General features: G+C 54.6%; 1 protein-coding gene across 4 annotated transcripts in view; it reads right to left on the minus strand.

The window, feature by feature from the left end:
- Window positions 1-360: 360 nt before the first annotated feature.
- SH3PXD2A (SH3 and PX domains 2A) overlaps window positions 361-27,051 on the minus strand; it is a 236,149-nt gene continuing 209,458 nt past the window's right edge. For all 4 annotated transcript variants that reach the window (XM_055345889.1, XM_055345892.1, XM_055345890.1 and 1 more), the window contains 6 exons: window positions 24,584-24,667; window positions 19,649-19,766; window positions 15,962-16,299; window positions 14,821-14,870; window positions 12,094-12,213; window positions 361-9,898 (listed from right to left, as the gene is read on the minus strand). In XM_055345889.1, coding sequence (XP_055201864.1) covers window positions 7,931-9,898; window positions 12,094-12,213; window positions 14,821-14,870; window positions 15,962-16,299; window positions 19,649-19,766; window positions 24,584-24,667 — 2,678 coding nt within the window. In that variant the 3' untranslated portion in view covers window positions 361-7,930. The remainder of the gene's footprint in view (window positions 9,899-12,093; window positions 12,214-14,820; window positions 14,871-15,961; window positions 16,300-19,648; window positions 19,767-24,583; window positions 24,668-27,051) is intronic.

Here is a 27,051-nt window from a genome sequence, read left to right on the forward strand (position 1 = left end):
GCAATGGAGGATCAGGGGTTCTGAGCTGAGGGGCCAGCTAGGCCTGCTGGATGTGGGTCTTTTGCCCCAAGGTCTGCATCTCTCTTCTCTCAAAGCCTTAGCCACTGCCCAGAAAGCTTCCTGAAGCAGGGGAAGGCGGGGGAGTGGGGGAAGGGAGGAGGAACTTGAGCGTGGCTCTCCGCAACAAAAGTGGCCACTTACCTGCCTCCCCTGCCCCCTACACCTCCCCACCCCCTCACCCCCCCTCCAGCCTGGCATCCTCAGAGGGCCAGAATGCTGTGTTCTAGATAATGTGGCTTTTGCCATTCAGCTGGATGGCTTTTCTGATGGCAGGGAGAATTAAGAGGGGATTCTGTTCAGTTAAAAAGGCCAAAAACTTTATTTAGTTTTCAGGGAAATACAAGATGTAAACATAAACAAAATACAAAACAAAACAACCCAAATCTTACAGTCTAGAAGCATGCCAAGACAGTATTTTCTGCAGACCAAAGAGTCCCGTCAGCATGATATAGGACACCTGGAAAGTGGCAGGCCAAGGGGTTGGGTCCCTTCCCCAAGGACACTGCATTTTTGTGATGAGGAAAAAAAAAACTATTAAAAATATTAGAAACATGGAGATAGTTTAGCACCACCATGGATCCTGGAAATTTTTTAGCACTCAAATTGACTGCACTGAGTTCAATGTCCTTTCCTTCGGTTTCTCTGCTAAGGGCAGAAGAGAACACAACCCCCTGCTGACCCCACGGAGCCTGCTAGGAGCTGGGAGGGATTAAGTGGACACCATGAAGAGCCCCCCAAAGTTCTGGAGCCCCAGAGACATCCAGCAGTTCACATGCAACCATGCAGTCCACAAACCACACTTTAGGGACCTGCCACTCACATCTTCATTCAGAAGTCACCTCCCTGAAGGCCTCTCAGGAATTGTCAGTGAAACCCTCTTTCTATCCTATGTCCTGGTAAAAAAAAAAACCCCAAAAAACAAAACAAAACCCCCAAAACCTGTTGTAGAGAACAAGTTGCAGATCTGAGAAAGGTGGCTCTGTTGACCCTTCTTTTTCTGAAGTAGGTGCTTATGGAAAGGTGCCTTGGTGCCAGGCCACCGAAAATGAAGGGCATGTCTGTGGAGGAGTGTGCACGGCACCTTGTCTTCTGAGTCACACCTGCATGGTGTGACTCAGCAGACCGAGCAGCCACGGCTATCAGTGGAGATTCTCACGAATACTGGTGTCAACAGAAGAAAAGATGAGGCTGCCTTCCTCCCAGACATGCGTGGTGGTATCTGGACCCTGAGCTTCCAGTTGGGGGGGGGGTCATTACTATAAAATCCATTATGCTCACTGGTCTCTAATCGATTCGAGCAATTTGAGAGGCTAGCTCTGGGTTGGACAAAGGGATGTGGGCAAAACCTGCTGGGAACCTAGGGGATGGAAGAATGTTCTGGAGTGAGAGCCTCCAAACTCAAAGATGGCTTTGTTGCTAGCAACTTCCTGTCCCCACTAAGCAAATCAAGGACTGTTCATTAGCAATATCCTAAGGACCCAGGTTGTGGCCCAGCAGGTAGCTGTTTCCTCGGGTCAGCCGCTTCTGTGGCCAAATCTTAGGGCTTTTCCAACCTGTTCTGGCTGGACCCTTGGGTGTTGAAACAGTAAATTCCTTCTGTACCGGTTCTCTTTCCCCTGAAACACTCAGTATTGACTTCTTCCTTCTTTTGAATAAAGACTAAACTCCAGCCTCCAAACCCTCTCAGCCTTCTCACACTTTTCCCTTTCTGCCTAGAAGACATCCTCTTCTGGAAGCCGCCTTCCCAGGGAAGGGACAGTACACCCAGCTGCTCCAAACATGCACACACGCATCACGCCAACGTGCCTCTTGCTTGCCTCCAACATGCTCGAGCCGCCCTTCTGCTTTAAAACAATTCTCTCACATGCGCTCTCTCCCTCCTTTCACCTCCTGAGGCCCAGCCCTTAGCCAGGGTGGTACTGGGAACCAAAGGAGGAACCTTCATCTCCAAAACCCATTCTCTAAGGCCACTAAGTTCTAGGACTGGGATGGGAAAGGGGGCTGATTGTCAAGTGCAAACCCAAGATTCAAAAGTTTGGATTGGGGAAAGGAGATTGCATGGTAACCCTAACCTAATAGGAGGTTGGGATCACAGCCTTAGAAAGTAGAGCCCTCTACTTGGTCTGGGAGCACCAGTGAGCCCAACTTCTGGCTGCGGATCTAGGCGCACAGGACAAAGTTAGAGGGAGGCTGTTCTTCCTGAAACAAGGCTGCAACCTCATCCTGTCACTGTCTCTGGTCACAGAACTTGAGAACCACTGAGGCCACCTCAAATAGGGATCACGATTTAGGCAAAGACCTCAGTTAGGTCAAGGCCCCCCTACGCTCCCCACTGTTCCTGTGACATGCCCAGTTGGGGCCTGCAGTCTGGTGTGCATGCACATGTGGGTCTACCGACCTGTGAGCAGCAGGCTTCCCCACCCCAAGCAGCATGACCACCCTCAGAAACACAAGAACTGAGGGCTAGTGGCTCTTACTACCTGGGGACTCCCGCAGTGATAACACGCATGGCAGCGGGCAGGGTCGGCCTGCCGGACAGCACATCTGTAGGTGGTGACCCAGTCCAACCGCATCTTCATTTTGGAGCCCGGGATGATGGCCTAGGCTGCTTCTGCTAGATCTGTTAATGCCAGTGTGAAGTTTCCAACAAAATAATAAAATAATTACAAAAAAAAAAAAAAAGACACATTGCACTCTCCAGCCAGAATTACGTGTGAGCAACACACACTTGCTGCCAGAAGCTGCGAGTCTCATGGGACCTGCCCAATGCCAAGGACTTGTAAAATGGAGACAGCTTGCCCGGTGTTTATTCTCTAACCCCGTGCTATTTAGTTCAAGTGGGAAATTACCAACACACACACACACACACACACACACACACACACACACACACACTCACTCTCAACACACAGCCCTCAAAAAAAATGAGGGAATCTTAATTCTTCAGCAATGTGGATGATTCTCTTTCCAGAGAGCTCTGTATCGAGATTCTCAAAGATTGGACACATAGATGTATACACTCCAAGGAGAGACACCCACACACGGGGGCACAGTCCCACTTGGGGCACACAGATCCATATTTGTACAGAAATTCAGCAAACGGAGGGGTTGGAGCAGCAAGCATACAGTACTGGAGATGGAGAGGACAAGCCTGCGAGGACGTCCCTGGAGCCCCGAAGGGCAGAGCTCCAAGGGCTTGGACCCAGAGACTTCCCATCCTGCTGCTTTCTCGACCAGTGCCAGGTGAGGAGGCCAGCTCAGTTACCCACTGTGGGAAGCTGTCTACAGAGACCTGAGTAGGCCCCTTAGATGCTTCTCTCAGGCCCTCTGGGAACTGTCAGGTGTTAATTAAGCAAGAGGCAGGGCTCACTCCTCAGGCTGAAGTCATTGAGATGAATGGGTGGCCCAAGCTTAGCACCAGGCCTAGCTGCAGGCTTGTGGGAACTGGTGTCTCACTGGGTATGTAGGGCTCAAGGCACCCACATATCCCTGAAAAAGGATTTGGTTACATTAAGGGTTCCTGCCCATAAACTGAACTGAGGTTACATAGTTTTAGAAAGATTCAAACACACATCAAAAGGATCATGGCCCAAACATCAGGAGACTGGGGTGAGAGAAGGCTGCTGGGAGTGACTTTTTGAGACCGGCCTTTCTGGGCAGCTGGCTGAAAAACAATGGAAATGAAAACAAGGAACCGTTCCTGGATGTCCTTGCTCTGCTCCGAGGGCTGGGGCCCCGGGAGGTCAAGAGCCCCATGCCTCATCCCTGAATCCCTCCTGGGCGGAGGACACCCAACAGAAGAAGGGGCTGCCCTCTGGGAGGGAGCCCTGCCACCTTGCTGGGGGGGGGGGAGCAAAAGATCAATATCCAGAAGGTCACCTGTCTGCTCCACAGCTATGGCTCCCTTCCAGCAGCCCTGCCTCCTCCCACTGACACACCGGGCCACCAGGCCTCCCGCCACTGTCCCAACAGGCCCTGGCAGCCCTCGATAATATTGCACTTTTCCTGTCTCTCAGATTGTTTTCATTTTCGATTGAGAATGCAAAGTATTGGGAGGGGAAGGGGAAGTGAGTAACCTTAAAGAAATAATATATTAGTTAAATACAAAAAAAAAACCAAAACAGGAAAAATAGGGGCTTTTTTTTCCCCCTAAAATAAACTACCAAACCAATGTCTAAACTTAAATAGTTCTACGCCTACTCTGCAAATACTAGTAATATGAAAATAATGCTCAACCGAAATTCCCTTGTCTCTTTTCCTTAGACGATAAAAGTAGTAACATGCCTTGCTGAGGAAAGCGATGGATACAAATACCAGTAAGATATGCTGCTCTAACATCTGAAAGTGATTAAAACGGTTCTATATAATGCCTTCGTCAAGATGGAGAATCGAGAGGAAGAAGGAGAAGCCTCTGAGGCCAGGCAAGGGGTGGAGGGCAGAGGCTGGCTGGCAAGACGGCCCCGCCACGGCCACCCCTTCCGGCTCTCTCTCGCTGCCCCCGAGGTCCCTTGGCCCAGTGGGAACAGCGTGGCAGGCCCAGGGACCCCAGCCAGGCCCACTGTTTGAAAGTGGGAGAGAGATGAAGACTTTTTTTTCCCCTTGTAATGAAAGAAAAAAAGTCTTTAAGCTGAAAGAAAAAGCACCAAATGATGCATCTTCGGGCATTATATAAAGCTCAATAATGACCTCAGAAGGGCTCATTATGGTTAAAGTTGCAGTATACAGCAATACAATGCCATTTCACATTTTCAATCGCAACTAATGGGAAACTGGGTTTGGACACTGCTGAGATTTCATTTTTTTCTTTTTTTTTTTTTTTTTTTGTCCGATCTGGTGGTTTTCCTCCAGATGGGTCAGAGCCACAGGGCCCTCCCTCCTCCACCTGCTGCTGGTGGTACCCTCCAACATCACAAAGCAGCTCAGTAGCTCTAGGGAAAGGCCCTCTTGCCCCCGGTGGGGCTAGGAGTCCAGGGGCACCAGGCCTGGCATCCCCTGGCGTGTCTGAGAGGGACTGGCATGCACCCTCCTTGCTTCAAGTATTCATATTATCTTTGGGTTTGCAGGGTTTGTGTTGTGTTGGGAGTCAGGGCATGATGAGGGGGTGAGGTGCGAAGGTGGGGTATGGCAATCCCTAGTCACTGCCCAAATCTACATGCTGTCACCAGGTGGCAGCATTCCCCACTTTTCCTTAGAGGCCTGAGCAACTCCCAGCCATCCTCAGGGGGCTGGATGTCACAATGTAAACATGATGACCATTTGATAAACTACTATGGGGGTGGGAAGGAGCTCAAGGATTGGTGCAGTGGGGTGCGAGGATTGGTGCCATGAACTAGCTACATGGTTCTGGGAAAGTAATTTCCTGTCCTTGGGCTGCAGTGAAAGAAGGGAATGAATGGGATGGAGTGACTTTCGAGGTCATATGGAATGACTATCCCTTAGAGCACTGGGAATTAAGGAGAGAGGGTCCTGGGGGAGCATGGGTGCTGGAGAGCCCCGGGGGGCAGTGCAGACAGTGAGGAAGGGCAGGGAAAGGCAGGCTCTGGGGAACACCGTGGTCCAGTCCCAACTGAGATGCTCTGTGCTTGGCAGATGCGTCCTGCACTCCCTCCTGGCCTGGCTGGCACGTTACTGATTGAACTGGCTCAGTGCAGACATTGGAGGAACGAGGCCGCTGGGGCCCTCCCCCTGGACGACAGCTACATGGAAGGTCCTTTCACCCAATAGTCACTCTACTTTTAAATTTTATTTTAAATAATCATAAATTACTTCTTTTTCTTTTAATAAATATGTGCTGCTTAAAAATGAGAAAAGTATATACTGCATCTTTAAGTAATGCACTTTGCTCTCTGGGTTTCTTTCCATTCCACCTTATTAAAGTGCATTAATTAAAAAATAATGAACCACTTCTTTATCATTATTGTTCAAATAAGTCCAAATAATATTAATATGAAGACACTAAACCACTACCATTAGTACTGCAACCTAGCAGATTAACTCAATATCCTGCTCTATTTAATACTGTCCAGCAGAAGAAAATTAACTAATTTCAATTTTAAACTCACAAACAAAACAAAAGGAAACAAAATCTCACCACGGCCCTTCAACAAAGAACAGGAGCAGTCTGCTGTAGCTGCCAGGCATCAGTGTACGGGAGGGAGGAGGGCCGGGGAGATGCCCAGGCGAGGCCCTGGGGATGTGGGGACGGGTAGGGCATCAGGCACGGAACACAGGGTCTCGAGCCGATCTTCAGGCAACATACACTGCCTGGGTGGGGGGCAGGGGTACAGGGAAGGCCTTTCCTCCTTTGTAGAAAACACCAACCCTTAGTCCAGGCCTCTGGCAGCTGAGCTGGTGGCTGTGAAGCCCGATCTGTCCACAGTCAAGGCACGTGTGGAATTCCACTCCCAGCACAGGGGGAGTCCTTGGGGAAGCCAAGGCTTCCAGAGGGTCCCCTCTGAAACGTCAGCAATTGAAAGACACAACCAAAGTTGACAGGGACTTTATTCTCTCCTCTCTTCACGGGGGCACTGTACCCTGGGAAGGCCAGAGCGGCTCCCAGCCTGGGGTCCTCCATCTTTCCGGGTACCTGTGGCATCAGGTGTAGGCAGGGGGTGGCTGGTGGTGACTGGCCCAGCTGGGGTCCCCTTGGCCCTCGGTGGGGGTGCTGGGTGCTTCTCCAGTTCCTGCCCGGGCGGAAGAACGTATGCAGAACGGCGGTCACCCAGCAGCTTGAGTGCTGCCTCTTCTCCTGGACAAGCCCCTCCTCCCTCCTGGGGACGGTTCTGCCCCCCGCTGAGGCATCTCTGCTCTGCCAAGTCTGGGACCCGGGCCTTCAGCCCGGGTACTGTCCGCAACAGTGGAAACCAAAGGAAAGGACTTCGGCTTGTGGAGGGAGAGAAAGGGAAAAACGCAAACGAAACCACCAACCTCCCCGTGAGAGCACAACAGAAAAGCCCCATCTGCTCATTATCCTGTCCCCCATGAGGCTGACCGCCCTCCGGCCCCCAAACAACCCCTAAAATAAGACCAAAACCCAAGGGCTGACACAGAAGCCCCAAATCAATAAACCTCTCCCAAAACATGCAAAAGAACTGCCCACCCAATAACGCCCCAAATAAAGTCTGTGCAGATGGTGAAGAGACTGACGGCTTTGCCCACCCTCTCTGTAAACTCTGGGGCTGCTGGTCCAACACGGACAGGATGCCCCAGGCCGGGTGGACTCTCTCCTCAAGGCCAGGGACGGTGACGGGTAAGCAGGGTGATCCTCTCTGGCACCTGCAGAACTGCTTTTCCTTCACCCAACAGACACTGACTGTGGCCTGGCCCCGGGGCAGGCTGAGCTCCCAGGAGATGCCTTCCCAGCCCCAGAGCCACCCGAGGTGGGTGGGTGGTGACGGTCCCGGAAGAAACCAGCACAATTCACAAATACAGGTTTAGGGTGATACAGGTGCTACCTCGGGTGGCAAGGTGCTAGCAACAGAAAGCAGGCTGGGTAGGGGCAGGGCACGGGAGGCCCCCGCCATCACATCTTTTCCAGATTTGCAGCCAAGGCACAGTTGGGAGTTTCCCGCGGGGCCTGTCCCAAACGGTGCCAGGTCCATCAGCCAAGTCACCGAGGTGCCCGTGAGGGGCTTAGCTTCCTCGCTTCTGCCTCGCTTCAGACCTGGTGCTCCCCTGCCCGTTCGCTTCCCTCCTCAGTGTGGGCCGCTGCCAGACCTTACCTGCCAGCTGGGAGGCAGCCCAGAGGTCACGCATTCTGCAGGGCTTACCGCTGGCCCCCCACCCCCTCCCAGTTTCCCTTTCCCCTTGGTCTTCACCTCACCGCTCATCCACACCAAGGCCGGGAGGACCCATGCGCCCCCCCCCACCGTTAGTTCTTTTTCTCCAGGTAGTTGGAGGGCACCCAGCCTTTGAAGGGCTTCGCCCCATCCAGGATTTGGCAGTACCACCAGCCGTTGGGGTTCCTCTCCAGGACCTCCATGGACACCCCCTCCTGGAAGCCTGCCGTCTCCTCATCCCCCTCATAGTCCGCAATGGAGACATACACGTCTTTGAGGTTGTTGTGGATGAACTGGGACTTCTCGATGGGCTTGGGGCGCACGGGGGACACGGGGATGCCGTTGCGCTGGGCAGGCAGCAGAGGTGGGTCCGAGCCCTGGCTGGCAGCCCGTTCGGCCAGGCGGCTCTTGGCCTCCGCGGCAGCGGAGCGCGCAGTGCTGAAGGAGGAGTTCCGGCGGACGCCTCGGAGGCCATCGGTGGCTGTCAGTGACTCGTTCCTCCGCAGGGCGCAGGACAGGTTGTTGTCCTTGGGTGGTGGGGATACGAACACCGACTGGGGCCTGACTGCCACCTGCCGCACTCCGTTCCTCATCTTCACTGCCCCGGCTGCCGAGGTCTTGCTGAAGCCCCCTGGGGGCTTGGAGGGGATGGGCGGCGTGGCCCTCTTGTTTTGGTTGACTGTGTTCAGCGCTTGGACCCGCTTCTCGATCTTTTCCAGGCTGTCTGACTTGCCCTCATTCTGCTTGCTTTTGGCGCTTCCAGGGTCTGGCTCTTTGCCAGAGGAGTCGGGCTGCTCATCCTCACCAAGCACCAAATAGTGGGAGGGGGCCCAGCCCTCCAGCTCCCCAAATCTCACGTACCACCAGCCGCTTCCCAGCTTCTCGAGTACCTGCACCTCCACGCCCGCGGGGAAGCTGATCTCCGAGTCCTGGACCTTCTGGTAGGCGCTGCACGTCGTGTAGGAGGTGGCCTGCCCTTCTCGTCCCTTCTTGGCGGGACACGGGGGTGTGGCGGCTGGGGGTGTAATGAGGTCCGCAGAGCCTCTTCGGGAGCCCTCGCCGGGGCCTTCGAAGCCTGTCTGTGGGGGCAGCTCTGAATCCTCGCTCTTCGAGCCCTTGAGGCCGCCCCGGAGCTGGCCTGTGGGTCTCAACTGGCGCCGTAAAGTGCTGATGTCCATCCTCTCTTGGCTCTGGGACTCTGCTCGGCTCAGGAACGGCTTGGGCCGGACTGACGGCTTGGCCCGGGCACATGAGGTTGGCCCAGCCTTCAGGTCGGCATCCCTTTTTGGTCCGACCGTGGGGGTGCCACGGATGCCTGCGTCCGAGGCAGAACGGGGCTTCAGGTCGCCACTGTTCTTGGATAAGGAGGAGGAGGAGGAGGAGGAGGAACAGGTGGTATTGATGGTGATGGACGAGGAAAAGGAGGCCGAGGAGTGGTTCTTCCCCAGTTCCGCCTGGGCATTCTTCTCTGCCTTGAGCTTCAGGAGTGATGACGATTTGGGGGAGCCTGATTTGGGGGAGTTTTTCCGGGCAAGGGAGAGAGGGGAGCCTCCGGGGGAGTCACTGTCCCGGGAGGAGCGTCTGGCTGACAGGGTATCCTCTGCACATGGCCGGAAGCCCTCGTTCTCATAGATGGTCTCCTCCTCCAGGGCCACATCTTCCGAGGAGCCGCCCACCCGAAAGCGGGCCCGCTGCAGCGAGGAGGCAGGTGAGGGCTTGTGGCTCTGGGCAGGCCGCCGGTCTCCCGAGCCACTGTCTTCCGTGGGCTCCTCACTCAGCTCCGGCTCTGAGTCGAAGCCAAAGGCAGGGATGTCATACTCAGGCTCCTCGTACTTGAGCTTCAGGGGGGAGTCCTGGCTCTCCGTGGAGCCCACTGGCCCCTCCTCGGCCTCTTTGGGCTTGCTAGGAGGTGCTGGGGGGGGTACCTTGGGCCGAGTCAGTGTGCTCGTACGGCGGCTCAGGTTGGGCTTCTTGCGCTTATCGATGTATGATGCAGGGGCCCAGCCCTCCTTCTCACCGATCTGCACATACCACCAACCGCCTGAATTCTTATCGATGACCTAGGGGAGAGGGTGGGCAGGCCAGTGAGTTGGGAGGATCACTGGACCCTACGATGTGCCAGGCTAGGACGTATGGTCTCCATTTTACAGATGAGCAAGGAGAGTTACTGAGTACGTGGCCCACGGTAGTAAGTGCTGGGCTGGAATTCAAACTCAGGTTCCTACTACTCCCCAAGACCCTCTCTCCTGGTCCTCCAAATCTCCATCAGCACTCTGGTCAAGCCAGCCTCATCTACAGACCCTTGCTTCTCCCCCTAGGCTATGCATTTAGAAAACCTACTGCTTCCAGTGCCGGCAGAACCCAACTGGCCAAGGATCCATATGTATAAAAAAGTGCTCTTCCACTGCTTCTCATTCTATCCCCAGTATTTCTAGGTCTTCCGTTAGTAACACTGGAAAAAGTATCTCAGGTCAACCTTCTTGGCTCAGTAGGTTAAGTGTCTGACTGCAGCTCGGATCATGATCCCAAGATCATGTCAGGCTCCCTGTTCAGTTCGGGGTCTGAATATCCCTCTCCCTCTGCCCTTCCCGTACTCCTTTTCTCTCTCTGTCAAACAAACGAACGAACGAACGAATGAATGAATGAATAAAAAATAAATAAATAAATGCTTTAAATAAAAGGAAAAAAGAACCAAAAAAAAAAAAAAGTATCTTAGGTCAGAAGAGAATGGGAAGATGCAGGTGAGTTGAACTGGGAGGTATGGCCTGAGATCAGAGCCTCCCTGCAGAACACCTCCCTGGTGGCCCCACTGCCTGAGGTCATTTCACTGCATGTGGGATCCCAATGAAATCCACTGGCTGAAAGGATTTCTTCAGGTAAAATGGTTTCCTATGGGAAGGATGAGGGGCTGTCAGTCATTTCCATGTTAGTATAAACTAGTTCAAGGAGCTTCTTAACTGCTATTTGAGATTGGCTAAACGTTAGGATTGTGGTGCTGGGTGTGGTGCAGATTGGGGAACATAAAGGGAAGATAATTTGGGATTGTGGGACACTCCTGGAGGAGGTATTGGGGAAGGGGTGGGGAAGAATGAAAAAAACTGGCACCAGGGGAGGAGAGAGGGACAGGGAAGGAAGAGAGATAGAGGCTGCCAAAGGTAGGCTCTGCTTGAGACCAGCCCTCTGCAGCCCCCACCAAAGAGGAAAGATTTTTCTCCTTCCTTTGATTCTAAATTCCTTCCTTCACCCAGCCCACCCCATACTTAAAATTTAAGCTTGGGTAGATCCTAAGGTATGACGGTTTGGAGCTTTAGAGGCTCTTCAGGAAACCCAGGCACCACTGACAGAATGATTTCTCTTGGAAATTTAGTTCCAAATCCAAGACATGGGATTGAAAACATTCACACTGGGGACACCTCCCCCACAGGCGAAGACTGCCCTAGGGCTCTTCTGAGGGTTCTGTCGGTGTTAATCGGATTTAACTCCATTACTAAACAAAACCACTCCAGAGAAATGACCTCGTCACAGCTCTTCTCTGTCCCCGGCAATAGCCACAAAGTAGAGTTTCATAAATGCTAGGCTAGGAGGGAGCACCACAGGGTCTGTTACCCCACTGAGCTGAGACAAATAAAGCCTGAGGAGAGAAGTGACTCTATCAAAGGCTAGGGGCCCCTGCGGTGTGGATGTGGCTCGAACCCAGGTCCTTAGTACCTCAGCAGCGTGGACCACATTCTCCCTACAGCAGCACTGGCTAATGCGAGTTCTTCAGAACCTCAGCAGCTCAGGTACTCCTGGGAGACAGAGCGTGCTAGGGGCGGATGGGTCTGGGCAATGCTGCTCTTCTAGTCCTCTCTTAGAGATGCAGGGACATCCCTATAGCGCGGCCTCTGAGAAGTTCTGCGATCAAAACCACACAACTGGTGGATTTTGTTTAACTCACTGCCCTTCAAACGTGCTCAACCACAGAAGCCCCCTATGTCAAAGCACCTCCATCACCAGCCCCTCCACCCCACCCCCACCCCCAGTATGTTTTGGAAACCTGCTGTGAGAGAAGCACTGGTTGGAGACAGGAGTCCTGGATTCTGGTCCTGACGGGCTTACAGCAAAGTTTTATCCCTGGGGGTCTTGCTTTTGTAGCTTGCCTGCCTGCCACCTCCCCCCCCCCCCCGCAATGCTGCCAGCAAGGCATAAATGGGAAACATGGCAGGTCTTTGAGCAGCATGACTTAAAACCCTCAGCTTCATGGCTCGAGGCTCACCTCCGCCTTCTGTCCACCCCGAAAGCTGATCCCGTCAGAGATGCACGACTGGAATTCGGCAATGGTGTAATACTCCACCTCGACAGAAGGGGGCTCTGGCGGCTTCGGCAGCTGGAACCCCTGCGGCAGGGAAGGGCTGAGTGAGCAAAACCCACCTGATGAGCGGGAGGGCAGCCTGCCTGTCCAGCAAGGATCCATCACCTGAAGCTCGGGCTGTCTCCCCCGTCAGACGGTTCTCCCTAGCAGGCTCTCCACTCATAACCTACGATTCACTTGAAACTCCTCTGAGCTATCAAAGTGATCAGTCAGTAGCAGTAACTTCCACCCCAACATCTCTGGAGGTCCAGTTTATAGATGCGTCAACAGCTAGGTCCCAAAATGAAAAATAAAAGCAGAAGTCGTCGTAACGAAGCCTGTGCAAACCGCCCTGTGGGAGTTGAGCCACGGCCTTAAGTCTAGGTGAATGGCCACAGGGCTGACATCTGGCTGCAGAGGCAGGGCCAGGAAACACAGCCCCTCTTTGGAGGGGGGCAGGAGTGTGAGGGGGTGTGGAGACGGGTCAGGAGAGCTCCTGGTGGGTCATCGCAATGCTGCCAAATGGTCAGGCGAGCACTGGATAGAACGCAGGATCCTTTGTTCTGTGGGCAGGGTAGAACCTGGGTGGGTTACACCAATGTCTCACCATGACATTCAAGGACACCGAGGATTTGGCTGCAGCCAAGACTTCTGAGCCTTGTTCATTTACTTTACAAACATTTATCGTGCATCTTCTGGGTACCAGACACCGGGCATTTAATAGTGAGCCAAGATGACAAGCCCCTTGCCCTTATGGCGAGGACACTCTAATTTCATCTGGTTTTTACTCTGGTCAAAATGGATTTTGTGCCCCCCATTACTTTTAGTATGACCCAGTATCATACAAAGGGGTTAACGCAAAACAAACAAAAGAGTGTGTATGGGCGGGGGCGGGGGGGGGGGCGCGGGTAGGGAGAGGGAAGCAGCTGTGGTGTAACAGGAAGACCTCAAAAGACCTCTGCCTCGCAGCTGGATACAAGTGGGCTCCAATCTTAGCTCAGCAACTCACCAGCTGTGTGGCCTTGGGCAAAGCCTGTGACCTCTCTGAGTCTCAATTTCCTCATCTATAAAATGGGCCATGAAGAGGATTACTGAGATATATAACTTCTGGTCCAGCCAGGGACACAGGAAGAGCTCCACAAATAGAAGCCAGAGCTGACCACTTTTAAAACACCACCCTATTCCTTGGAACATCCTCCACGGCTCGGCATGTTCTAATCCTGCCAATCACAGCCCAGCTGCCTTGGGTCACAGTGAGCAAAGGGCAGAAGGAAGCTGGTTTGGAAGGACTGGGTATGGTTCAGTGCACTTTCCCTGCCCTGGTGCCTGGCCCTGCAGGCGTGTGAGCGAGCAGATGTGGCCCAGGCCCCAGCCCAGCCAGGTGGTACCCAGCGGCATCTAGCTGGGAATAGCAGCCCTGCCGCCGCCAGCCCCGCATTTGGTCAGTGTGGAAGGAATGACCCCCTTCTTGCCAAAATCAAGTCTGCCTGAAAATAATCCTTGCCTGGGGCTGAGAGAGATGGGAGAACAGGAGAACTCACCATTAAGTCATGTTAAACTTGGGACAGTGACATAGGAGCTCTCCTGGGGCTTCTGGGCAGGGTCACTGTGGTGTTGTATAGAGGGATATAACCCTTAAAACCTGCTTACTGAAGGCCCAGGGGCTGTTGCTGCTTCCTCTCCAGGGCAGAGGTCATGGATCACAGTGACCCTTGCTATGAAAACCCAGTGAGACTCCAGAGACCTTTCTCCACCGAGCGTGGCAGGCAGGCCCTCCGACAGCCACAGATGACGTAGGAAACGGAAACCTGCACACATCATCCCCCTTCATCCTTCCTGCTTTAGGAGATGGCTGCCACTGTCCCCATCTTACAGATAAGGAAATTAAGGCTTGTGGAAGGTAGAAGACTTGCCTGGGGTCTTGCTCTTCTTAAGTGTCATTAGTGGAATATGAATCCATGCCTGGCAGGCTCGAAGCCCCATTCTTTCCACTGCACCTCACTGCCCCTGAGGATGGTTCTCTGTACTGGGGCTCTTGGCCTGCCGCCAGCATCCCTGCCACTCTAAGCCTAGTACGCCAAGTGCATGTCTGCTTCCCCGATGGCCTGGACACCAGGACTCTCAGCTACTGGAGCCAGGGATCCCAGCAAGTTGAGCCCCTCGTTTTCAGCACATGCCAGTCCTGGCTATTTACCCCTCCCTCAAGATGCTTGCCCGCCTGCCCTCTGCCCTTCTGGGCTCTGGCCTCCACCACAGCCACTGCATACTCCCGAGCCAGGAAGGCGAAGCTGAAAGGCTTCCAGGCGCACATGGATGGCTGCCCCATTTCCAGCCCCTGGCAGTGCCCGGGCCGGACACACTTGCTGGCCAGTCTAAATGTTTATGTCTGCCAGTGCAGTGGCTGGGATGGATTGATTTAGCTTTGGAGTGCAGTGCATTTTTGCATATAAACTGTCCAGCGAGGCCCCCAGAATGGCTGGGATCCCCAGGCTTTCCTCTCTGCCCCTGGCCCCACAGAGCTGGAAGCCCAGCCGGACCCTGGAAAAGCCCTGGACTGACAGGCATGGAAATGAGCCAGCCAATTAGCTGGAGCAGCTGCCATAGTACACCCCCAGATCCAGAAGAAAACAGGGAGAACTTCAGCACACATACCAGGCTGGATTCTCTGCGAGGTGGAGGCCTTGTCCTTAGGTTTGGGGAGCCTAGAACAAGAAACATGGCTTCAGAAACCCCAGTCAGCCATGGGCAACAGTGCTGGACTCTGCTTCCCTAGGTATGGCCACCTCCTGATCCTGGGAAGTTCCTAGTGTGGTCCCACATTCTGGAAAGACCCATGCTCTCAGTCCCTATAGGCACCAAAGACCTTTAAGCTTCCTTGGCTGTGTTTCAGGGGATTCATGAGCCCTCTAAAATGATGTGCATGTTTCATAATGTAGAGGCAGAGAGGCATTTTTCAAGAGACAGAGTAAGTAGCTCTATCCTGTCAGATTTTCAAAGTTAGGAGCAGAGACCATGTCTATTTTTTGCTCACTACCAAATCCCTAGAAGCTAGCACAATGCCAGGCAAAAATGGGTGCTCAAAAAAGCACTTCCCGACTGCTCGCCCAAATGTTTCAAGTACCAGAGCTTAAAACCAAGTTCAGAACTAAACTAAGAAACAGCTTTCCTCCAGATTTCAAGCATGGCTGGACCTAAACAGAAGTTGGCTTCTCATAATATAGGACAATCTAACCTTGAACTGAAGATGCCATGAGCCAGAGGAGGACAGATTTGGGGGGATCTGGGTAACTGGGTTTCTCCTGTAAGGATGACGGATGTTCCTAAGAATGCCCTCTAAAACTGCTTGGGAAGAGGTAAAGCCATTCCTTCCAAGTCTTTTAGGCTTCCAGTAAGTGGTGAGAGGAAACACGGAAGGAAGGGTAAGCCAGGAAAGATGCCCTGTTGGCTGTCACTCTGTAAAGCGCCCTTGCACAGGGGGCTCGTATTTCCCAGCCTGGAGGACACACTGATCTACAGAGCGACCACGTCTGGCTCTCTTCTAGGGAAGGAGGGAATGCCACAGGCTCATATACTCCTGTAGTTGACCTTCAGTGCAACAGTCGTGAGGAACTGCTTTGTCTACTCATGACGAGCAGGCAACAAGTTCACGGAGTGAGGCTAGGGTCAGGTCAGTCTAGATCTCAGGAAGAAAATGATACAGGAGTCCCGCACACCCCTCTGGCTTTCCTTGCACCCTGTGACCACTTTCTAAAGAGCTGTGCAGGGAGGATGCAGGGGTCAAGGAGGCTCTTACTGATCTGGGCCCTCTGTGGGGCAATCCTAGCCACGGCTGGCGAGCCCTGGGCCAGCTTGGAGACGCTCCTCTCAGGGACGCCCAGGGCGCTGCCATTGGAGGCATTGCAGAGGATGGGCAGGCTAATCTCCTTCTTGGTGATGGGGGCCTCAGGGCTCTCGCCCTCTGCTGGTGGAGTCTCCTTATCCCCTGATGTCTTCTTGTTCAGCAGGTTGCTGATCTCCATGATGTTCCCAATGATCTCCACAGGGCCTGCCAGATTCTTCTTGCGTGCCGGCAGCTCATCCTTGGCTTTCTTCAGGTAGGAGGCTGGTGCCCAGCCCTCTTTGCCCAGGTACCTGTGGGGAGGGGCAGGACACGGCATCACCCAAGCACTGCAGCTTGCCTGACCTCACAGTCCAGGCTCCATCGTGCCTGGCCTCTCCCATGTTCTCCAAGACACCTGGCAGTCCCACTACTCTGGAGAGGAGAACTGAGGGCATGTGGAAAGCCACCTAGAACACCAATTCTTCCTGTCTCTTTCTTCTCTGTCTTATCCCTCTTGGTGTGGGCTCTCCTTCACTGCAAAGTCAGTCAAATGTGGGACATCAGAATTAGAAGATTCCTCAGGTTCTGAGGTACCCAAAAGGTAGACTTCACATAGGCCTGTTACCTCACAACAGAGAGGACAACGCTAGAGACAAGAGCAAGCATGGATGCGGTGAATTGGCTGGATGGCCCCAGCAAAGGGAAGTGTTATCAGAGAGGTGAAGAAGTGGCACAAGTAAGAGGAGGCAGGAGCCCTGAGTTCTGGTCTCTGGCCTTTTGGCAAGTCCCTACCCTGGAGCTCAATTTTTTTTTTTCTCTTCTGCAAACTGTAGGGATAGAGTAGCTGCAAAAATTTATCCAGAAAGGTAAACATATCAAGAGCAACTACAAAGAGGTCCATAAAGAAGAGTGACCCGGTAGGTGAGGTATCGGTGCTACTGTGTGGGTGGTGGATGGATCAAGTTCACAGAACAAGTCCATAAACAGATGGATGTGAAAGGTAACGTTTCAAAAAAAAGCTGTGTCTGTTTAATCTTGGGAGTTAAGAAAATCTTTCTAAATAGGATTCCAAAAGCCAAAACCATAAATGAAAAGACTAAAAGCACATGACTAGATAAAATGAAAACCTTTGGTACAGCAAAACAAAACCAACATGAAACAAAACAAAATGAAAATAAAATAAAAACCCATAAACAAGAGCAAATGACAAATGATAGAGCTGACTTAGTTTGAGGTGATTTGATGACTTCTGAAAACAAGTTTTTCCTTTTGCCCCCATGGTGTTGAGAGCTCCTACCCAAGCCCTCATGCAGCTCACTTCCTGGTCTAGCAGTCACTGGCCAATGCCCTCGAGTCTGGGTTGCAGCGTCCCTGTCTGCTCCCTGGGATACATCTGGCTCTTTGGAATGGCTCCTCTGTGCCAGATGTCTGACCATCCCTCCCCCTCCCCAATCTGACCCTGTTCTTGGGTGTTCATTAGGTGAGAGAAAAAAAGGAATGTGAAAGCTAAAGATTCTATCAACATGTCTGAGCTATGCTGGAAAGCTTGGGTGGGAGGTGGCTTCTTATGTTCACACCACTGGAACGTACAGGCAGGCTGTCCTGAGCTCACCTGTCTGGCCCTCTCCCCTGTTTGGGGGTTGGAAGGCAGACACCAGTTAACAAATGGACAGAAGCCAAGGGGCTAGCCTGGCTTCCCAAGGTAATGGGTGCAGGCAGAAGCACAGAAATTTCAGGGGTGGATGGAACCAAAAGACGTAAAGATGCCTAATCTTACATGGGAGCCAAGAACCAAGGCTCAGAAAAGCAAAGCAAGTAACAGAGGGTCACAGGCTAGCTGTTGGCAGCATCTGGCCCAGAACTTGGTGCTCGTGCATCTCAGAGAAAAGATGAAGTAGAACTGTTGCGGCTGTTGCAGGTATTTTTCTATCAGAACAGTGGGGAGATGGGGAGCGGGGTCTCATGGGAGTGATGGTCAGCCCTGCTCACTGCCTGGAGTGCTCCCATTTCAAACCTTGCTGTATTCTTTTGGTGTTACATGGATAAAATTAGATTCCGGGCAGAGAGATGCAGGGGAATCAGGAGTGGCTGTGTGCGTCTGGGCCCAGCTCTACTCACATCTGCTTTCCAGCTCTGGAGCACAGAATGACTCCAGAGGGAAGCCAACTGGAAAAGGAGGGATGGGGAGAGAGGGGGGGGATGTGTGTGTGAAGGGAGAGGGGAGAAGAAAGACAGGAAATGAGGATCAACACAGAGCCTGGAATGCTGGGAAAGGGCATATTTCAGGGGGTGTCTGGCAGCCTCCTTAAGGTAGAATCTTTTCAGGAAAGTTTTCTCAGAGGAAGCCCCCACTAGCTAAAGAGTCAGGCCATGGGGACAAGAGTTGACTAGAAAAGATGGCTCAGATGACCTTTGGGTCATTTTTAGGAACTAAAGAGACCCTGCAGCCTTGTCGACAACCAGGCAAGTGGTTTGGGTCGCCAGCCGGCATCAGAATGCTTGCTGGCCTTCCCATGCAGACTTGTGGTTGCTGGCTTTGGGGGTTGGGTCTAGTTTCTTAGAGAACATGAAAGTTTAGGGCAGTGGCTTTGGGCAACAGGCCTGTCTTACCTAACAGAGCAGAAAGAGACACCTTGGCCCTCCTGACTGGTGTGCATGGGGCCAAGGGCAGGGGCAGCTCTGTCTTACGAGTCACATTAAGGCCGAAGCCCATGTGGCCAATGACCTTCACCTTACCTGTCAGCACAGCCCCATCTTACCACCACCACAGTCTGCTGTGGTCTGAGATACTGTCTCGGAGTGCCTGGGTCACTTGGGTCAATCCTGTTCCCACTGTGGGAGCCAGCGCAGAGCATACATCCTGCCCACAGATGCGGGACTGTCAGAAACTGGGTGGAATCACTACAGCTGAGCCGCTTCCAAAGCACCCAAAAACATTTCCTGCGAACAAGGCCCCCCTGGGAGGGTGCTGGCTGGCCTCAGAACCCCAGGGCAGAGGGGGCTGCCTGGAGGGCAGGCTGGTAGGGGAGAGGTGAGCCCATAGGCTTTAGTTTGCTCCCGGGACTGCCAAGAAAGCTCCCCACTCCCCTCCCACACTCCCAAATGGGTTTCTCAGCTGGAAATGTAACTAGGTCTTGCATGAGGGAGGGGCAGAAGGAAGAGGCCTCGGTCCTCCCTGGCTCCTACAGCCATATGAGCCAGCCCCGCAGAGAACGGCCCAGGAGAGCCCGCATCTGGGGCCCCAGGGTCGAGCTGTGGGCAGCAGGGGCTGCCTGCCGGGACCTCCACAAGGCCTGTGAATGCCAGTGCTTCAGGCGGCCTGAGCTACAGAGCGCGCCCGGCAGCCAAGGCCGGACACAGAAAACCAAATTCAGATGTGCTGGACCCTCTTGGCAGATGCCGGGTAAGGGATTGCACCACTGCCTGCAAGCTGAGCCGGGGCCCCTGGGCCCTGCTGGCCACAGCCCTGGCTCTGTTTTACGTGTCCCGGGAGAGGAGCCGCCAGAGGCAGGCGGCTTGAGGCAGCCAAGTCCAGGCTGCAGGCGCACAGCTGCTGTCAGCATCTACCTGCCGGCTGGTGCCCACGGCCACTCTGCACTGAGCTCTGCTGCTTGGGGCCAGTGTGGCAGAGGTCGCTCTTCCTTCCGCTGAGGCTCCTACCTGATGTACCACCAGCCCTCCAAATTTTTCCGGATCACCTCCACAGTGACGCCCTTCTCAAAGCCAATCTCATCCTTGCTTTGGCTGGTGTACGGCTGCACAGTGATGTACTTCTCCTCTGTAGGGAGTGAAGCAAGGAGGCACAGTTAGCCGAGGTTTGGTGAGGCCCTCCTTCCTGTCTTTTCCTCCACTGGCCTGGCCCTGCTTCGCTGGTTGCCTCACTGCTGCTCCCAGCGTGTGCAGAAGCTGGCCAGGGCCCCAGGTGCCCTGGCTAAGCCCTGGCAGGATAGAGCTGGCTCTCTCAGCTTCCCAGCCCCGGAACAGCAGCCAGGGGGCTGGGGCCTGGGGTCCTGAGGGCACAGCCAGAGAACCTGCCCCTTGTGGGACCTGAGTCAGGAAGTCCCTGAGACGTCTGCAGGCCCCACGGCACACCCTCCCCTTCCCTGAACGTGATGTGCTTCCGTCCATGCCTCAGACTTGCTCGGAGTCCTCCCACCTCCACCCCTGAACTCCTGCCTCTTGTCTCACCCCCTGGCAGCTCTAGGGGCACCTGCTTGATGAAGCTTCCCCCAACCACTAATCTGATCACCTGATCAGGTAACTTCCCCAAGAGGACTGTGGGGAACACATGTTCAATGGAATGGTCACACATTTTAAGACAAGGGTCTGGTGGTCAAGTGACCAGTGACAGTGCTAAGTGCAGCCATCGGGCAGGGCCTCATGGAGCCCTGAGTGGGGAGCCCGTGAGTCCCACCCATGTAAGGCGCTGCCAGTTCCAGGGCCTTGCTCACGGTCTCCCCAGGCACCAGGACGGAGGCATCTTACAGGAATTCAGGAAAAGCCCCGGAGGACAGGGGTGGGGAGGCCAGGCATCTGGATCTCTTTGGCTTCTCTTCCAGCGGGGGGTGAGGGAGGTCCGCTGCCTCCACCTGGGCCCTTGCCCAGGCTTCCAGGGAGGTGCTTCTGAAACCTCGCCTCTGGGGTGGAGGCTCCCCAGGGGAGCGCTCAGGTCTCAGGGAGGAGCACACATCCCTTCATGAGGAGCAGGAGATGCTGAGCCAGACAGAACTGGCCCCCTGGCCACACCCTTTGAGAAGGTCCCCCCCCAAACTCATGCTTTCCCTCCTCTAGGCTATGCCTGGCACATGGTAGAGGCTCCAAAGGGTCTAGGCAGTGCATCGTTGAAAGGCAAGGGTGTCTGAACAGGGGCATGGTGTGGGAGGAGGCCGGGGTCTAAGATGCCTGCCCCCCTCCTCCCAGCTCCCAGCTGTGATGGCAACTCAGCGGGACCCAGATGGGCAGCCTGGTCTGAGCCTCTGGCAGGAGTGGGGGAGGGGGCAGCTGCCACCCCAAGGGTCCCCTGTGGTGGGAAGGCCATCTGTTCACTCTGGATTATCGGGTGGCTGCCCTGCCAGGCTGCAGGAATGGTGCCAGTGGGCCCTGGCCGAGTCTAAAAGGCCGCCAAAGGCAAAAGGAAGGTGACGAGCCATGGGAGCCTCTGCTATTCTTCCCCACTCTTCTCAAGGGCCAGCTCTTCCCGGAGGCAGGGCTTTCTCACCATCAACTAAGTCCTGGAAGCTTTCAGAGTCCCATCCAACCATGCCGAGGAGAGCCGCCAAGACCGCCTGAGAACCTTGTCTAGCCAGATTCTGACTCGGGCCTTTGAGGAGTTTGGTGTTCTGCAGGCCAGCCCTCCTCTCTCCTGCCTGTTCCTGGTCCCAGCTCCATTTTCCAGCAGGGCACGGTAAATCCTGGCCCGGGCTGTGGCCAGAAGGGCAGCGCCAGCCCCTGGGGATCGAGGGCTCTGAGGTTAGGGCGAGGCAAGGCCTGGGCTCCATATTTTGCTTTTGTTCAGCTGGGCTATTTTTAAAAGCCTGTGGTTCCAGCAGGAAGCCATCATTAAAGTTTTCCTAGGCAAAGCTGCTTTTGCAGGGAAAAATTACAGTCCTCCTCTTAGGCAGATCAGAGGGGCCCTGCCCTGCTGCACGGCCGTGAATGGGCCTAAAGCATGACACGTGGGCTTGGGTTCTGGAGCAGTCAGGCCCGCGCAGCAGCCCCTGCAGCCTCCAGTGTGCGTGCTGAGGACATAGCAGCAAATGCTGTGGAAGTGTCCTGCTCTCCCTTGACCCTCTCAGGGAGGGCAGAAGCAAGCCCTCTGTTTTACCCAGTAAAGCTGCACTGCTCCTGCAAAAGGCCCTGTTCTCGGTGGCCCTCAGGCTGACATGAACATAGATGCCTGGGAATCCGTGCTCCCAGTAAGAGATCTGGCTGGTTTAGAGGCCTGTCCTGCCCTGTCACTGTGCCAGTTCCAGCTGCTGAGCAGAGGGCAACTCTTCCAATAGGTCTGCGGGGGGGCTTACTCTTCCATTATGGTTGGCTTAGGGGGCGGAGGCATGGATTTCCTCCACAGAGACACGTGCCATGTGGGTCTCAGGTTCCTAGCTCCCAGATCTCCCCGAGGAAGCAGAGCTGACCCCGCTCCTGGACCAGGGTCACCACCCTACCTGGGGGCAGGACTAGGGGGACCCAGTAGGGAGGATGCCCAGACTCAAATGGTCTCGGGTGGTGGCCGAGTCATTCAGGTTGCTTCAGGTCTCTGGAAGAGACTCTTAGGAATCAAAGTTGAGGAGAGAGGAGCCACAAGCTCTGGGGGCACCTCAGGTTTCTGGGAAGGGTTGAGGCTGTGGTCACTCTGATGTACCATCAAAGCTTGGTGGCACCTTCACCCTAGGGAGGGCTGACCAGGCCGCCCACTAGGCGGGTGGGTGGCTGACTGGGGGAGGTGGACAGGCCTGTTTTGGTTTTGGAGGCGGGGGCTAGAGAGCCCTGCCATTTCCAAACCACAGACGCCTCCTCTTTCAAATGCTTTCCCCTCTGTCAGCAGTCTCCCTGGCTCCCCTCCCGGCCCCTACAACCTACCCAACCCCATTGCAAGAGGCCTTTTGATTCCAAAGGCCTGGTTGGCTGAGGGGCTGGGGAGTGGAGGCCCTGGGGAAGCACTGCTTCTTTCTCGTCTCGTTATATATGACCCACTGCCTGCTTCCCCCCCATCAGCTCTGCTGTTAGTGGCAGAGTTTCTCCCAGCCAGCTTGCTACAAGTTTGTCTTGGCTGCCTGATTCACCTTAGCCCTGATTTAACATAGGGCTGAGAATGGGAAATAACATTGTTTAGGCCTCTTATTGGAGAGGGGGGGGGGGAGAAGGAGAGAAGTTGTGAGCTTGTATTCACTTACGTATCTGTGTATGTATGATGTCCACAGTGCTGTGCATTTCACTGGGCATGTGTGTCCATGTATACCACTGTGTAACTGTGAACACACTGCCTGTGTGGCTGTGGTGTAAGGGGTCACATGTTGAGTCTGTAGACGGAGCCGTATGTGAACCTGGGTGCTGCTGCAGAGGTGTGCATACAACATGAGCTTGGGCAGATTGTTGATGCCTTTGTGACTGTCAGTGTATGTGTGCAACGGTCTATGTGTGGTCACACAAGCGGGATTTTGTGTGTGAGTGGCTGTGTGCCAGGGACCACAGATGCACAGCTGTGCGCAGGCTGGAGGTGCCAGTCTGCTGCTGTGCCCGGGTAGTAGTGCTTCGTCACTTGTAAGTGTCCATGTGCTTATGGAGACAGAGTTGTTTGGGACTCAGTATAGGATGGTGTTTGGAGCAGACGCTGGAGGGAATGGGGGAAGGCCAAACCTTTGTCTCTGCTGTTTTTCCAGGCCAGCATCCCACTCTCCTCTGCTGCCAAGGCTCAGGGCAGCAACCCAGCCTGGCCCCCCAGCAACGCTGCCCCATAGTTCCCAGTTCTAGGGTGCCTCTGCTTTACATTCCAGCTTGTTCTCGCTATTCCCATGACCTGGCCTCCTGCCCTGCACCAGCCCTCAGGGTCCAGCCTTTGCTCTGCCCTCAAGCCTAAGTTGGGCTCCCATGGCCAGTGCTCTGAGTGTGACACTGAGCCAGCCACAGGCGGTGATCACCTCAGTGTCCAGGCGTGTTGCTTGCCTGGGGCTTGGAGCAGATACCAAAACATGGTCTCAGAGTTGTTCAGGAATGAGCTGTGGGGGTTGGGGTGAGAGTCCTGGGGCATCCCTGCTATTCTAGAGAGGCCAGTGCTGATTAGCCGCCCCTCCAGCTGTGTTCTCTGAAAGATAGGGGGAATGGGCCCTTCTGGCCTGCGGGCTCTGGAGCTGTCCAGGGTTTGTTCAGGGGCCCACCCCTAATCTCCCTACTTCCCAGGCTCTTAGATGTTGGAAAGGCCCTAAACCTACAAATTGTCTTGGTTCCAATCAGCCTGGATGGCAGGCTAGGGGCCTCCCTGGAATCGTCTCAGGCCCCTCATGAGGTGCCAGTGCCGAGTGCTGAAGACGTTGGAGGCTCCCGGCTAAACCCCACGCTGCCTTCCAAGCTGGTTGGGGTCGTGCCCCAAGACCAGGCTGGGACTCACTTTTGCTCCCTTTCTAGTTTCCCTGGAGCTGCTGAAGGAGGAGGGTTGTAGACTGGTCCTTCTTCCTACTCTGTCTCTAAGTAATCGCTAAACCAGCTTTGGCCAAGGGAATGAAGGATGGGGGCGAGTGAGTGGGACAGCGCCGCAGACTCACACCCCCCCAGTTCTCTTCATCTGCAGCTGCCAGGGCAGATGTGGCCTTCCTTAGGCCAGCTGCCCCCACAATCACACTGTGAGTCCCCTGACCCCCACCCGCAGGATGTTGGCAGGAGCCAGAGCCACCCCCACTTCCCAGGCAGTCCCCTGTACCCTCCTCCCCTACGCCCACCCCCAGTTGCAGAAAGTGAATGAAAGTCTGACTGTTGAATCTGGGTAAAGAGGCCACAGGGCAGAGAGGAGCAGAACTCAGAGAGGAGGCAGGGCGTTAGCGAGTGAGGGAGGAGGAGAGAGGTGGCAGCGGCTGGGCAGGAGAAGCTGGCTCCCACAGTCACCTCGGCTGTGCTGCCTGTTGACCATCCCGCCCAGGGTCCACCGGCGATCCAGACGCCGCAGATGGGCCTTGCGTCTCTTGGACACTGGTGTGGGAGATGGCAATGGAACACGCGGCCGACGGAACCGGCGGAGAAAATGGAGAGGAGGATGAGATGGGATGAGGCGGGGCAGGGGTGGTGGGAGGGAAGGCTCATGCTCACAGGTCATCATCGCTGGGACCAAGCCCCCCAGCAGTCCGCACTCGCTGGACGTGGGCAGATGTGCCCAAGGACAACACCAACATGTGGGGCAGGGCCACCAAAGCCACATCTTACGGGTTATACCTTGGGGCCCAGAAGGGACTGAGAACTCTGCCTCCTAGCACCTGAGAGGTGAAGAGGATCCTTGGCCCCAGCCTGGAATGAGGACAGCCCTCCAGGTGGCCCCCGGACCTCACACAGGGCCCGGCAGGTGACTAGGAAATGGTGCTGGGTGAAGTGTACATGGGGATGGATGCCATAGGCCCTCTGCTCCTTCACGGCACACTGCCCATTGTCTCTGCAACAGTGGGAGACCTGCCACAGCTTTTCAGTGCTACAGACCCCTTCTGTGTAGCCCATCCTCTCTGGGGTGGCATCCTGCACTGCTCCGCTGGGTGCCATGGCCCAGCTCCAGAAGCCCTCAGCCTTCTTCTGTTCCCAGGTGGAACACACACTGGGCGGGGGCGGCAGGGTAGCAAGCGGCCCCCACCTCCCGGCTCTGCAGAATCTGGGTAGCAGGTTGCCGAAGTCTGGGGGAGGGAGGCCAGCAGTTGGAGTCAAGGGAAAGCTGTCCAGACAACCTTGAGCCAAGCCCTGCAAAGCCTTCTGGGAAGTATTTGCTTTTCTTGAGGGAGGAAGGCTGTCTTGTTTGACCCGCTTCTTGTAAGCAGGAGGCCTGGACACGAGGTTGGAGGTTTGGATTCAGGTGAGGCCTCCCTGCCTGGTTACTGTGTCACCATACTCTGTCACCTGTTCTCTCATCTGTCATAGGGGCTGACACCACCTGCCCTGGCATGAGAGGGGATAAGGGATTGAACACGTTCTTTGGAGAACAAACGAGGTCCTGTGTGAGGCCAGGCTGGGAAGGACTCTGACAGCTGACACCCCCCCCCGCCCCCCCCCCCCACGCCGGGTGATTGCATCCTGTGGTTTCCCTGGGGGCAGAGGAGCTTCGGCTGATGCCCAGGCCGTGTCCCCATAGTTTCAACTAGGTACGAGGACCGTCTCACTGAAGCCTCGAGAAAGCCTTGTTCTGTTGGCACCATCCCCATGTAGGAAATGGGATATAAACTAGAGGCATAGGTGTTCAGAAATCCTCGGATGACACGCCTAAGTGTTGGGGAAGCACACAGATCTAGGTGATCTGGCTCTGGAGCCCAGACTCTTGGCCTGACAATGTCCTTCCCCCTTGTCCCTGCACCCCTTAGCCCACCAACAAGGGAAAAGGCCCTGGCAAGGAGCTGATACTGATGCAAACCCACCAGCAAAGGCTCCAGGGCACAGGGGTGCAGGCAGAGACTCAGCTTCCAGTTTTGCCTCTGCCACAAACTGACCCGCGGGCTCTGTGGCGGTGATACCTCTCTGGGCCTCTGAAAGGCAATGGATCCAGTGCTTCACTAAGGCAACTTGCCAGTGCTGGGCTTGATTCCCCTCTCCTCTCTCTTCAACCTCCACCCCACCCCTCCTACCTCCTACCGTTAACATTTCGGAGGAATACGAGCATATGCCAGGATGTCTGGTAATAGAAATAAACCAAAACAGCTGATGATCTCTTCTTTTCAAAGCAATGAAACATGAGTCACTAGGGAAGATTTCATGGGATGAAGGCTTCCAATCCTGTCCATAGGACTCAGGGACCTATGATGGGACGGTAACAGGTTTGGAGTAGAGATGGCCAGAGAGGGGAGCAGGATAGGCTAATCTCTTAGCCATATGGCTGTGGGGACAGAGAGACCGGTGGATGCTGATGCTAGGGCCTTGGGCTGGGACACTGAGCCCTGGAGTCCCCCTGTCGAGCAGGGTAGAGATGCCCAAGATGTGAGGATGAAATTCATAGCTGCTCAAATGCTGCCAGGGGTACTGGCACACTGGTCCTATCAAAAGCATGCTGAGGAATCTATTTTAAAAAAGGTCACCCTGAGTGCACATCCACACACAGGCAAATACTTCTGAATGCAGAACCTGCACTGGCTGCCTGATTCTTGCTGCATCAAGGTCAAAATCCTTTACAACTTGCTACTGTTGGCTCTCTGCAAAGCTCTCTTCAAACCAGGCAGGCACCTATGCACACACACATCTCCCGTTCCTTCCTGCCCACTCAAGTGTCCTGTCCTCCATCTCCTGATGGCTCTGCTCAAACATTCCTGGCATATCCTTTTCAGGCGGGACTCTGATTCCACACACACACACACACCCTCTCAGAGTTGCTTACAAGCAAAATGCATCCT

This window comes from Nyctereutes procyonoides, unplaced genomic scaffold, assembly GCF_905146905.1.
Source record: "Nyctereutes procyonoides isolate TBG_1078 unplaced genomic scaffold, NYPRO_anot_genome, whole genome shotgun sequence".
Taxonomy (NCBI): Eukaryota; Metazoa; Chordata; class Mammalia; order Carnivora; family Canidae; genus Nyctereutes; species Nyctereutes procyonoides.